This window comes from Eurosta solidaginis, chromosome 3 (assembly GCF_040869045.1).
Source record: "Eurosta solidaginis isolate ZX-2024a chromosome 3, ASM4086904v1, whole genome shotgun sequence".
In the NCBI taxonomy this organism is placed as follows: domain Eukaryota; kingdom Metazoa; phylum Arthropoda; class Insecta; order Diptera; family Tephritidae; genus Eurosta; species Eurosta solidaginis.
Window position 1 is genome coordinate 193,801,428 of NC_090321.1, and position 13,548 is coordinate 193,814,975.

General features: G+C 34.9%; 2 protein-coding genes across 4 annotated transcripts; one reads left to right on the forward strand and one right to left on the reverse strand.

Moving 5' to 3' along the window:
- Positions 1-594: 594 nt before the first annotated feature.
- On the forward strand, positions 595-3,074 carry RpLP0-like (ribosomal protein LP0-like). 2 transcript variants are annotated; one of them, XM_067774421.1, is made up of 4 exons: positions 595-741; positions 824-1,071; positions 1,123-1,638; positions 1,714-3,074. In XM_067774421.1, the coding sequence occupies exons 1-3, from the start codon at positions 714-716 to the stop codon at positions 1,612-1,614; spliced, it is 768 nt and encodes a 255-aa protein (XP_067630522.1). In that variant the 5' UTR covers positions 595-713; the 3' UTR covers positions 1,615-1,638; positions 1,714-3,074. The 2 variants fall into 2 exon arrangements, with proteins under 2 accessions (XP_067630522.1, XP_067630521.1); XM_067774420.1 differs by lacking the exon at positions 1,714-3,074 and having other exon boundaries at positions 1,123-1,687.
- Sgf29 (SAGA-associated factor 29) lies at positions 1,607-6,491 on the reverse strand. 2 transcript variants are annotated; one of them, XM_067774418.1, is made up of 3 exons: positions 6,335-6,491; positions 1,985-2,606; positions 1,607-1,923 (listed from the first exon to the last, which is right to left on the reverse strand). In XM_067774418.1, the coding sequence occupies exons 1-3, from the start codon at positions 6,371-6,373 to the stop codon at positions 1,709-1,711; spliced, it is 876 nt and encodes a 291-aa protein (XP_067630519.1). In that variant the 5' UTR covers positions 6,374-6,491; the 3' UTR covers positions 1,607-1,708. The 2 variants fall into 2 exon arrangements, with proteins under 2 accessions (XP_067630519.1, XP_067630520.1); XM_067774419.1 differs by lacking the exon at positions 6,335-6,491 and adding an exon at positions 6,160-6,309.
- Positions 6,492-13,548: the final 7,057 nt, after the last annotated feature.

A 13,548-nucleotide genomic window follows, 5' to 3' on the forward strand; every position in this document is an offset into this window, starting at 1 on the left:
ATAATCCGAAGGCGGAAATTTTAATTCGTTCAAAAGATATTAACGAAAAACCGAAAAAAGACCCGCGGGTACCTCCGAAACCGGGGGGTGGGATCCATAGTAATTTTGCGCAGAACACCTTTCTGCGTTGGCGGCCTTCGGCCGCGCTTATAAAAAATTACCATGGGAGACCAAATCTATATCCGCGCAAAACACTTTTACCCACAGTTTTTTTTGTGGGTACTCAACACCATCAAAATTACAACAGCCACATGAAAATTGTCAACTTTGTAAATATATCTGGAAAGAAATAAAATTTTCAATTTCCGTTTTCGGATTCGTGGTCCTGGGTCCAAAGCGCGTCTTCTGACACCTCTCCCGATATTTTTGGACGAGTTTTAGTAGTTGTGAGCTAAAGTAAAGAATTACCTAATAAAATTTCACATCAAAAGTAAATAAACAAAAAATGTTAACATAAACAAAGTTTGACATTTTTTGACCAACTTCGAATGAAAAAACATGTAAAATGAAACTCTGATGCTTTTACCTGGTTATTGTACCATGGTAATGAACAATGCGGCTAAATGTCGATTATTTCAAGCGAAATATCGATTATTGAATGACAAAGGCGACTCTCCATCTCTAATCTGCACGTGTTGAATTTAAATCGCATTTCGTATCAAATTCAATAGGTACATTTTATTTCTTTTCCATACTTATAAAACCACTTTGGTATGCCACGTTCCAAAAGAGACAAAAAAAGCAAGTACAACCTCATGCAATATTCCATTAACGCATTGTTTTATAATCGTAGTTATGTTTGTTTATATATCGCATTGAATAGTTTCCTTGACCAAAACGGATCGCAAAGGTTTGGAGTGGAAACAAAAAATTATAGAAGATGTACGTCACTGCGTGGAGAAATACCCAAATATCTTTGTTTTCCAAGTGCAGAATATGCGCAATAATCTCTTAAAGGATCTCAGACACGAATGGAAGGCAAATTCACGGTTCTTTTTTGGCAAAAACCGCATAATGCAAATCGGGCTAGGGCGTACAAAGGCTGAAGAAATTGAAGTTGATATATACAAGGTAATAAAATGAATTTTATTGAATTATTTCAATAAAAAATTAATTTTTCAGCTTTCTAAACGCTTGACAGGACAGGTAGGGCTACTATTTACAGAGAAATCGAAGAAAGAAGTTCTTGAGTGGGCCGAAAGCTATTGGGCAGTAGAATATGCGCGTAGTGGTTTTAAAGCCACTGAAACAGTAGTGCTGCCAGCAGGTCCGCTTGAGGAATTCACTCATTCCATTGAACCACATCTGAGATCGCTGGGTATGCCAACTAAGCTGCAGAAAGGAATTGTAACACTTTATAGTGATTATACAGTTTGCGAGGAAGGTAAAGTTCTAACCCCAGAACAAGCGCGAATTTTAAAATTGATCGCGAAACCTATGGCTAAATTTCAATTGACGATGAAATGCTCTTGGTCTAAAGATACCGGCTTTGAGTTGCATGTACAGGATGATGTTAATGACGACGAGGAGAAAGCTGATAGTGGACAAGGTGATGAGGTGGACGATGGAGATATGGAGCAGGATGATTCAAATAATGAACAGGAAGTCGAGTAATTTAATTATTTTATTTACTAGGAAGTAAGTAGGTTTAGCTTTGTATTAATAAAATATAACAAATGTGAATATATTCGTATTTTTTTTATTTTAATTAAGCTGAAGAAACGCTACCACTTCCACCTCCGCCACTCTTCTTTGTTGGCTTGTATGCAATAACATAACGCTGTGCTACAGGTAACGGATCAGCATACCCATTTGTACAGGATGAATCCTCGAAAAGTACCAAGTAGTCTTCTGTGGCTGTATGAGGCAAGCGGTGTATAATGGCCTTGTAAAAGCATGTCGTTTGGGGATAAAGAGCCATTACTAAAAACAAGAGTATACAATTTTTGTACATGTTTTTCCGGGATACATTTCTTATACTTACCAACTGTATCTTTTGGAAACAATGCATGACCATCGGTTTCGGGATTAGCTCTCATAAGTGGCAATGGTATTATCTTTCGTTTGCTAAGTACGTGTCGGTCCTTTTGTTCTTCATCAATATCAATGACATCATACTTGTTTTGTCGATGTAAGAATTGTACAACTTCCGCTAAAATCCAATTCTCATCATCCTCTACACCTTTGACTAAGGCGGCAACATTATCTCCCACCTTTGCAATATAATTACTTTCAGCCGGTGTAGCACCACATAATGGTGGCACTTTTTCGCCAGGTTTACTAACAAACAAAGGTAATGTTTGAGCAGAGATCTGTACCATTTTCATAAGGGCTCCACGTCGTATTGCTTCTTTATTACCAGCATTACGAGCTGCAACACGACGTTCATTGCGAATATTACGAATTTCTTGTATCTTATCTAAAGCGCCACGTATAGTTGCTTCCTCATGGGACGCATCTTGCAGACTTGCCTTGTACAGCGCTTTCAATTTCTGTGGTGGAAAATTTGTTTGTTGCGCCCGAACTATGCTGTTCACGTTTATTTCGGAACGCCTCCGTTCCTCGTCTATTTGATGAATGAGACGTTGTAAATCCTTCAAACGATCCTACAACGGAAAAAGAAATGACACGTTTTTCTTTTAAATTCTTGAGTCGCATTCCGTTCATGTCTTTTCGGCTGAGTGGAATATTTTCGGGCGGTTTTTGGTTGAGCTGAAAATTAAAATAGGGCTCAAGGTTGGCTTCTGTGCCCCTTCTGGCGTTTTGGCGGAGTTGGGAGATGCAATGCTTCCCTAACCTGGAGCTAGGGCGTCATTTTTTTGAACTCCTAACATAAATCTGTAAGATTTAAAAACTAGCGTGGTGCCATTTAAAACCCATACTCGTTTTATATGCTTAACGGAACGTGACGGGACAGTGAAAAACACATGGCAGCAAGTGACGTATTGAAACTTAACAGTTATATACTAAAATAAAAAAAAATCTCGAATTGTAACGGAACAAATTAACGGCGTATAAAAGATAATTGATCGCATATGTATTTCATGCTGAAAAGTAGCTCGTTTTATATACTCTGCAATTCTAATTTCACACATCAAACTGCAATTTCCTTGCAATCATGAAATAAATGCAATTTTCATTGCACTCATAATAACTACAACATATTGAAAGGAAATAAACTTTTTTTTAAAATAAATTTATTGAAACTGAAAATTTAAAATAATAAAAATTTTCGGTAAGTATAGTTGAGGGGTCGACTGCTAATACGCTACTAAAAATATTGAGAGGTGTCAAAAGACGCGTATTGACCACGAGAACAATAATCCGAAGGCGGAGATATTTTCAGTTGAAGTTGGTGATTTTCATGTGGTTGTTGTAATGTTGTTGTGAACATGTTTTGCGCGGATATAGTTTTGGTCTCCAAACCGGTGTTGGACCCACCCAGGGACATTTTTTATAAGCGCGGCCGAAGGCCTCCAACGCAGAAAGGTGTTCTGCGCAAAAATACTATGGATACCACCCCGGTTCCGGAGGTACCCGCGGTCTTTTTTCGGTTTTTCGTTAACATCTTTTGAACGACTTAAAATTTTTATTTTCCGCCTTCGGATTATTAATACTGATGTTAAGACGCGTCGTTTGATACCTGTCTCGATATTTTTGGTAGCGTATTAGCAGTCGACTCCTCAACTAGAATATTACCAACTTTTCTAATGGCAAGCTGCTGCAAATAGTGCTGGCCTCTATGCTATTACCATTGTGTACTGGTGGTCCAAATGTACACTCAAGCAACAAGGGAAGTTTAATCCAGAAATTAAAAAACTTAGGAACAAGTGCAGTATACTGTCAATGCTGATATAAAAAACGAAAAATTGAGATCGATAGGTAATAATAAAAGAAACATAACGGTATATTTTTTTTGTTGGGCAAACAACAACAACAAAAGTTATTAAAGTTCAAAGTTCATAATAAGCTTTTTTTAAATCTAAATTACTTCTAAAGTATTGAACCGATTTTCACAATTTTGACGTCGTTGGATATGTATTTCCAATACCTTTCATTTGATGTATATCTTAAGTATATAACTGCAAAGAATTTCCTGAATTAATATAGTTTTTTAAAAAACATATCAAAATTTTTAAAAAACTTAATTGCTGTATTAAATATATGAAAATTGATATTAGAGAAAAATTGTCAGTTTACAAACGGCGATGGTTACTAGGACATGTTTCTGAATTTCACTTCTTCATCAGCTAGCTTTTCGGGAGCTGAGCGTTGAACTCGAATCTCCAACATTCATTTCAGTGCAAGCCTTTAGCTGCTAAGCCATATGAATGTCCCGTTGTTCGCTGTACAATTCGTCTCTAAGAGTTGCCTTTTTGTTTATATTCCTTTTGATCACCATGTAGGCACATACACTCTGTATGTAGTTTATTCCTAATGGTGTGGATATGATTTTTGCGCGCTTTTGAAAGCTTAGTAACATTTGTTCGGATTTTTACAGTATTTGTTTTTAATACTTCCACTGTCACTATTATATCAATATAATCATATGTATTTAATTAGCGAGCTTTGCTCATATTGCTTTATACAATGGTTTTTGTAATCGATATTAGAGAAAAATTGTCAGTTTACAAACGGCGATGGTTACTAGGACATGTTTCTGAATTTCACTTCTTCATCAGCTAGCTTTTCGGGAGCTGAGCGTTGAACTCGAATCTCCAACATTCATATCAGTGTAAGCCTTTAGCTGCTAAGCCATATGAATGTCTCGTTGTTCGCTGTACAATTGGTCTCTAAGAGTTGCCTTTTTGTTTATATTCCTTTTGATCACCATGTAGGCACATACACTCTGTATGTAGTTTATTCCTAATGGTGTGGATATGATTTTTAGGCGCGCTTTTGAAAGCTTAGTAACATTTGTTCGGATTTTTACAGTATTTGTTTTTAATACTTCCGCTGTTACTATTATATCAATATGATCATATGTATTTAATTAGCGAGCTTTGCTCATATTGCTTTATACAATGGTTTTTGTAATTGATATTAGAGAAAAATTGTCAGTTTACAAACGGTAATGGTTACTAGGACATGTTTCTGAATTTCACTTCTTCATCAGCTAGCTTTTCGGGAGCTGAGCGTTGAACTCGAATCTCCAACATTCATATCAGTGCAAGCCTTTAGCTGCTAAGCCATATGAATATCCCATTGGTCTCTAAGAGTTGCCTTTTTGTTTATATTCCTTTTGATCACCATGTAGGCACATACACTCTGTATGTAGTTTATTCCTAATGGTGTGGATATCATTTTTAGGCGCGCTTTTGAAAGCTTAGTAACATTTCTTCGGATTTTTACAGCTTTCAGCTAGCTGATGAAGAAGTGAAATTCAGAAACATGTCCTAGTAATCATCGCCGTTTGTAAACTGACAATTTTTCTCTAATATCAATTACAAAAACCATTGTATAAAGCAATATGAGCAAAGCTCGCTAATTAAATGCATATGAAAAAATATTTTGGTAGATGGGAAATATTTTAAGCTTTCATTTAAAATTATATATAATATCCTTAGTCCCATCAATGCAATACCAACTGTCCTGTTCCTGGTATACCAAAACTTAATTTTGGGCAAATTAACAATAATTCTGCGCAGAACACCTGGTATTTGTTTCCTTTATGTGCAGAACACTTTTACGAGTTGGCGACCTTCGGCCGCGCTTATTTAAATAACCCTGGGCTATGCCATGCCAAGTCCGGGTGGTTGCCTGAACCGTGGCAACATGCCACGGTACGCACTCTTTTGCGCGTTTTTAGGTACAGCCTAATAAAATTACAACAACCATGTTTTGAAAATGGCAATAAGGCCATACTGGCTTTATTTCAATATTCATACACATACATACATATGTACAAATAAATATGCGTAATTTACTTGTAAATATAGCACTTTTAAATATCGATTTTTTTAAGTATTTTACGGGATAGGAATACAAACAGCATATCAAATGAAAGGTAATTTTACTACCTATACAATGAATTTTGAAAATCGGTTCGATACTTAAATAGAAATTTAGATTTAAAAAAATGCTTCATATGAACTTTGACCCTTAATAACTCCTGTTATTGTCATTTGCCCACAAACAAAATTGTGTAGTTATACTCACCTTGACCATGTCTATCAATCCTCATACTTCATTTTTTGATTTTGGAATTGTCCCTATACTGCACTAAGGCCAAAACTTATTTTGGACAATAACCTGGAACTTTCAAAATAAGGTCCCCTCCACGTAATGAAATCTCGAAAAAAAAATAAATTCTTTGGTGTTTGTGCGTACTTACCTGAATTTGTGAAGCGGCATTTTCAGCGGTTAATGGCATATTGAGAATATCTCAGCTGTGATTTTTCCAAACTTAGTTATAGTAAAACTACTTAAATGATTTGATGAAAAATGACACTCAAGTTTAAATATAAACAACTTGAGATGTGATATACCTCGATAAAATCTTCACCGATTCACTGTGGTGAAAGTAAGATGGGTATGGTTGCTTTCTGACTAGCACTAAGGCGGTGTTCACAGTACACCTCGGTATAGTAATTCACGTCCACGATGCTATAATTACGTACTAATCGACGATTATCCAGTAGCGCGATTCACTAAAAACTTGGTTTCCTAGTTTATGCTGTTATATTTTGTGAGTGATATATTCCATTGTGAATGAAACTAAGTGTGATATCTTCTGCATAGACGTGAAAGTTCCAAAGTTATTGGATCACCTGATTTGTAATTGACTATCGCTGTCTCATGTATCTCTTTCTATCACCCGCTGAAGATATGCGCCGCCATATTGAACACCCTGTCAAAATGCTAAAAAGTAGCCATATTGAACATCCTGTCAGGCAGTTGGAAGATAAGATATCACACTTAGTTTCATTCACAATGATATGTTCTATTGTGCGAGGTATATTCTATTAGCGAGCTAGTTTATATTGCTGTGTTTACTTCATTTTCTGGCCAATCTAATAAAAGCGCACTGCGGTTTTTCAACGCACGCACTTAAACGGCTTTTTTTGGCCTAACCGAAATAAGCATGCATTGCAACAATGTAAAACATGTATGCCAACGTCAAACCAAAATGTAACGCGGAACAAAAATTGGAAATCGAGTTAGCTTTTTACGCAGTAAATTCAATTTCGGTTTCTCTCATACAATTTATATGTGCATGAGACATCTTTGGCAGAAAACTGCCGCAGTGCGTTTTTATTACGTTGGCATGTCAGCAAGCAAAACGGAGCAACGCGCTTAGCAGCAAAGTAATACATAGGCACATAGTGATCAGTGTTGCCATTTCGGTGCTTTTGGAGCCATATCTAGCTCTTTTTTTTTGCGTTTAGCTCCAAAAATTCCGGTTTACCCCTAGCTCTTTTTGTGCAACAGCATAGTAGCCGTGTTTTTTTTTACACGCGTATACGTTTACGTTTGCGCGTTAAAAAAAAAAGCTTATCCTCGCTTAGATAATGCTTAGGAGACCCATCTAGAGGCAGTGGTTAAATAACTAGCTACAGTACAGGGTGTACCGAAAAGCAGAGACACAACCCTCTGTTGTATATCTGTGTATAACATATAGCTGAATCAGTTGCGATGAATTGTGGACACGCACCATTTTAAGGGGTGATACATAGAATTAGTGTAGAGGTGAAACATAGACACATATTTTAGTTACATCTGAGTATAATGCGTATTGAAATTTAGTAGTACAAATTTTATGCGCAGCAATTTCATAGGTGTATTTAAAGTTTGACGCTTAGCAGTCCATATAAAGTTTAAGCGTGAACGTCTATAGATGTAAAAAAAAAATACAGTTAGTGCCACCTTCTAAGAGTTTCGGCCCTTTAACTTCAGATTATAATAAATTTTTGTCTTCCGTGCCTTATTTCATTATACCTTTGAAAAATCAGCCCTATTCTTGAATCCATGGTAGAAGATCTACGAATACAACCCTCCGCTACGAATACGAAGAATTTGCTATCACTGAACTCATGTGAAACCGAAAAAAGTGCTGCCAACATAAAATGTCAAATTTTGGTTATTCGAAGTCAGCTGAGCGATTGTAAATAAAAAATTTCAACTTAAATTTTAGTTTAAAATTGCATTATATCATTTAAAATAAAATTTTAGTGCTTAAAATGGATTCCATATCATTTGCAGCTTTGTTAGAAGAAAATGAGCAAGAAAGGTGTGATTTAAAAATTGCGAGGAGTCTTGAAATTAGAAGAGGCTATGTATGTGAAAGGATCCGTGTTTTAATGAACTTATAAAGGTTTTAAAAAATTGTGTTTTATAAAAACTTTCCACATAAACAAGGCTGCGTTTACCTACGTGCTCGGTGTTATAAATGAAGGAAGTGCACCGTTGGGTGGGTCATCTTCAATGACTCCTATAATACGCTTAGCATCGGTATTACGTTTTTTTTTGCGAAGGCAGCTATCAGCACGTTGTTGGAAAAAATTTTGACTCTCCGATGTGTCAGACCACATTTTCCAAAGTTTTGAAAGGTGCCTTATTAATTTTCCAAACGCGGCTATGTCCACAAATGATACACTTAGATATGAGCAACGAAGAGAAACGTAGCGTAAAAAGGGATTTCTACGAAAAATATAGGTTTCAGGGTGTAATCATGTTTTATAGTTTTTGTAATAATTGTCATTATTATAAAACCCTTAAAAATTTAAATAAATATTTTAGTAATTTAATTTTAATTTAATTCTTTTAAGCTTTCTTCCAAATCTGTGAAGCTCTGTTGCCGATATGCATACATGCATACATATTACAAAACCATTACTTTTTTCCAGGTAGTTGCATCTTTTGTTGGTGACGCAATACTATTTGCAATGTTTTCCCAAAATTTTATTTGTTTAATATCCCTTTTTATTCTAAATTTTTAATGATTTTACTTTTTCCCGCAAACTGATACGTATCGTAGAAAATTTGTACGAAACTCTACGATTTGACAGTTCGAGTGTGTTCAGTAAAGGCTTTCTACGAATTTCGAACTTACGATAGATTCAGTAAACGCACTTTCGTAGAACTTACGAAAATCGAGTATACGATGGATTCAAGAATAGGGCTGAATAAGATAAATTTATAGACGAATTCATTGAAAGAAAGATACGTAATATATGTCGCGACTTCACAATTAAATTAATAGAACAATTAAGGCAACGATTGCCGCACAATATAGAAACGCTTAGCAAAATTAATTTCGGTTGAAAGCACATTGAGAATTGTAAAACCTCAAAAGTTTTCATATTTCACAAATGAAAATAAGTATAGCTCTAATTTGGTTTAATTTTAAACAGTATAATTCCAAAAGAAAATAAGAAGTGGTCTAAAACGACTGAATAAATGCTATCATGATTTTGAAATAAACAACTATCCCTTAAAATTAGCAGTACAAATTTTATGCTCAGCAATTTCATTGGTGTATTTAAAGTTTGACGCTTAGCAGTCCATATAAAGTTTAAGCGTAAACGTCTATAGATGTAAAAAAAAAATACAGTTAGTGCCACCTTCTAAGAGTTTCGGCCCTTTAACTGCAGATTATAATAAATTTTTGTCTTCCGTGCCTTATTTCATTATACCTTTGAAAAATAAGATAAATTTATAGACGAATTCATTGAAAGAAAGATACGTAATATATGTCGCGACTTCAAAATTAAATTATTAGAACAATTAAGGCAACGATTGCCGCACAATATAGAAACGTTTAGCAAAATAGATTTCGGTTGAAAGCACATTGAGAATTGTAAAACCTCAAAAGTTTTCATATTTCACAAATGAAAAAAACAAGTATAGCTCTAATTTGGTTTAATTTTAAACAGTATAATTCCAAAAGAAAATAAGAAGTGGTCTAAAACGGCTGAATAAATGCTGTCATGATTTTGAAATAAACAACTATCTCTTAAATTAATGCCCACAAAAATATTTATTAGTGTAGACAAAATAATAATTCATCTTCTGAGGACGAAATCATAGATTTTGAAGTCTAAGATCCTTCAAACATATCTCGTCCCAACATAAACTTAACTATCGCACACGTGTATTTTAATGGTGATTCGTACACCCGTAGGACGTTAAAAATTGAACCAAATTAATTTTCATCGGTCAACATTTTGGCAAGTCGTATTTTTGGCGTACCTATAGCCATGCCGTCATTGTAGTAGTGTGAAAAATACTTCTTACTTTTTAACGACACCTTACCGCCAAATGGCAAAACAAAAGTTAAAAAAAAACGTATTTTTGTTATTAACAAATATGAAATGCACTATAAAAACAGTTTTATTTATGTACCTTTCTTGTACCTTGTTTTTTGTTAGTTTACTGTACTTTTTTATAACTTTGTTTACGTTTGAATTGAAATAAATGTGAAACCTTACATTGAAAAATATACATACATATACATATATATATTTTAATGGTGATTCGTACACCCGTAGGACGTTAAAAATTTAATAAAAAAATTGGAGAAAATTTAAATTAATTTTCATATGCCAACATTTTGGCAAGTGGTATTTTTGGTGAACCTATAGCCGTGCCGTCATTGTAGTAGTGTGAAAAATACTTCTTACTTTTTAACGATACCTTACCGCCAAATGGCAAAAGAAAAATTAAAAAAAAAAACATATTTTTGTTATGAAAAACTGTGAAATGAACTATAAAAACAGTTTTATTTATGTACCTCTCTTTTTTGTTAGTTTACTGTACCTTTTTCAACACTTTGTTTAAGTTTTATTTGAAATAAATGTGAAAACTTACATTGAAAAATATACATACATATACTTTTAGCTCTTTTTGCAACGGGTCTTGAATTTTCTTGAAGAAATTTAGCTCTTTCTAGCCCTTTTTTCTAGAAATTTTTTTTCTGGCAACACTGATAGTTATAGTCAAAATAAAATAGATTTTAAATTTAGTTGCAGCTTTTTGACATAATTGTTTATGAGTAATCTGTCAAAAAAGCTGCAACTAAATAAAAACCCTATTTTATTTGGCTATGACTATGCGCCATAGATTTATAGTTAAATGTACACATGCATGTGTACATAAAAATTCATTTGAGTTTAGTTTAAGTTTTGTTTATTTAGTCTATCATCACAAAATCTTACATACTAGTACATATAAGGTGTATTTTTTTTCAAGCGAGCTTGAAGAAAACGCTTCAACTAGCTAAACAGTTTCATTATGCCAAAACCATACAGATGGTGGAGGTTTATCAGCTAATTGTTACTTTTTTCCCTGCTATGACATTTCTACTAGCGCAGAATTTTTTGACACTCAACCAGAGAATTACAAAAACAAAATACATGAAATGCATGTGTTTGTTTGTATGTATGTCACCCTGCCGCCACGCTGTTATTTTTGTTTATATGCACATTCGTATGTTCATTTCATTCGCTCGTTCACAATAGTGCCCTATTTTTGCAAGCTGTTTATCGTTAAGCTGGAGACATTGGTGCTTTATCGGTAACCGTATCGGTAACCTTATAACAGCTGATTCGACCAATCTTATGAGAATCAATGCAATCGATTATTGGTGCCGCTAAGGTCGTAACCGTATCGTAGCCAACAAATTGGTTTTTGGTTTGCCGTCGTAACGACAAATAGCTGATTACGTTAGGGATAAGACTACAGCGATACGACATACGGCACTAATGACTCCCGCTTAATGCATGTCAATCACGTTGGCCACGATCAAATAGACCAGCTGTCATGACGGAACGATACAAGGTGGCAGCATGGTGGCATACCTACAAACATAAATAAAAATTCCATGTATTTTGTTTTTGTAAATTCGATGGACAAATGTCAAAATCGTACTGCGCCGAAAGTTGATGTATCAAATCAAATAAAAAAAGGGTATGATCAGCTGTCCCATGCTACCACCTTGTATCGTTTCGCCATGCCACCTGTCAAGCGAAAAAATTAAAAACTTTGATTTTGATTTTCATCAACGCGAAACCGACAACAAGTACGTGCACGACTACCGCCGATCGCCCATTGCTATGAGCCTCCTGCGATTTACAACGAGATTGACTAAATTTTTGTAAGTGTGCGTGTCGGGTATTTGACGCTTGCCCCGCGACTATCAAAATAAAAACCATCAATCAACATTTGCATTGAGAAACCGTAGCGCTCGGACGTGAATATGTCGTCATCGGATGATGATTTTTTTTACTTGCAACTACAGCAGTTTTATTAAATAATAAAAAAATTAATAAAAATTTTATTAAATAATAATAAAAGCTTTACATTCCATAAAGCTGGTAAACATTGATAATTTTCAATTAATTTTGATATGAATTGCTGTTCTTCCGCGCACTTTTTCATTTTGAATGTCGACACAAACTAAATACAACACTGTTGTTTTGTCAATCACACCCCGCGACTATCAAATAAGCTAGCGTCAAATGAAAAAATTAAAATTTTTGATTTTCATCAACGTGTAGACGACAACAAATACGTGAGTCACGAAGCCACCCGACTGCACTAACACACACAAAATTCAGTTAATCTGGTTGTAAATCGTAGGAGGCTCTATGGTTAGCATTTTTTGTCCGTTGCCAGCCAGCATAAGGGCCTCCTGCGATTTACAACGAGATTGACTGAATTTTTATATGTGTGCGTGTCGGGTATTTGACGCTTGCCACGCGACTATCAAACAAAAAACCATCAATCAACATTTGCATTGAGAAACCGTAGCGTTCGGACGTGAATATGTCGCCATCGGATGATGATTTTTTTTACTTGCAACTACAGCAGTTTTATTAAATAATAAAAAAATTAATAAAAATTTTATTAAATAATAATAAAAGCTTTACATTCCATAAAGCTGGTAAACATTGATAATTTTCAATTAATTTTAATATGAATTGCTGTTCTTCCGCGCCCTTATTCATTTTGAATATCGACACAAACTAAATACAACACTGCTGTTTTGTCAATCACACCCCGCGACTATCGAATAAGCATGCGTCAAATGAGAAAATCAAAAATTTTTGATTTTCGTTAACGTGTAACCGACAACAAATACGTGAGTCACGAAGCCACCCGACTGCACTAACACACAAAATTCAGTCAGTCTCGTTGTAAATCGGAGGAGGCCTTAAGTTTAACCACACTTTTATCTGGATTTATCTGTCTCAAATCGTAGTTGCATGTGCTTCATGGTTCAAATATATGGTTGGTTCATCTCTACAACAACAACATACTTTTGTTCAGATTGTCAAAATCTGCGTGTCCGTAGCCGTGTTTTTAACACGCGTATATCCGTTTACGCTTAAACTTTATATGGACTGCTAAGCGACAAACTTTAAATACATCTCTGAAATTACTGCGCATAAATTTTGTCCTACTAAATTTCAATACGCATTATACTCAGATGTAACTGAAATATGTGTCCTTGTTTCACCCTCTACACTAATTCTATGTATTCTATGTGTGTCCACAATTCATCGCAACTGATTCAGCTATATGTTATACTCTATTACTAGGTACAAA

Excerpts from the sequence above, each read along its gene's own strand:
- RpLP0-like (XM_067774421.1), top strand. The coding sequence starts at position 714 with ATGCCACGTTCCAAAAGAGACAAAAAAA. Across the intron at positions 742-823 it reads TTCCAAAAGAGACAAAAAAA|TTTCCTTGACCAAAACGGAT; the intron begins GCAAGTACAACC and ends CGCATTGAATAG. Across the intron at positions 1,072-1,122 it reads TTGAAGTTGATATATACAAG|CTTTCTAAACGCTTGACAGG; the intron begins GTAATAAAATGA and ends TTAATTTTTCAG.
- Sgf29 (XM_067774418.1), bottom strand. The coding sequence starts at position 6,373 with ATGCCATTAACCGCTGAAAATGCCGCTTCACAAATTCAG. Across the intron at positions 2,607-6,334 it reads ATGCCGCTTCACAAATTCAG|GATCGTTTGAAGGATTTACA; the intron begins GTAAGTACGCAC and ends TTTCCGTTGTAG. Across the intron at positions 1,924-1,984 it reads GTTTCCAAAAGATACAGTTG|TAATGGCTCTTTATCCCCAA; the intron begins GTAAGTATAAGA and ends TCTTGTTTTTAG.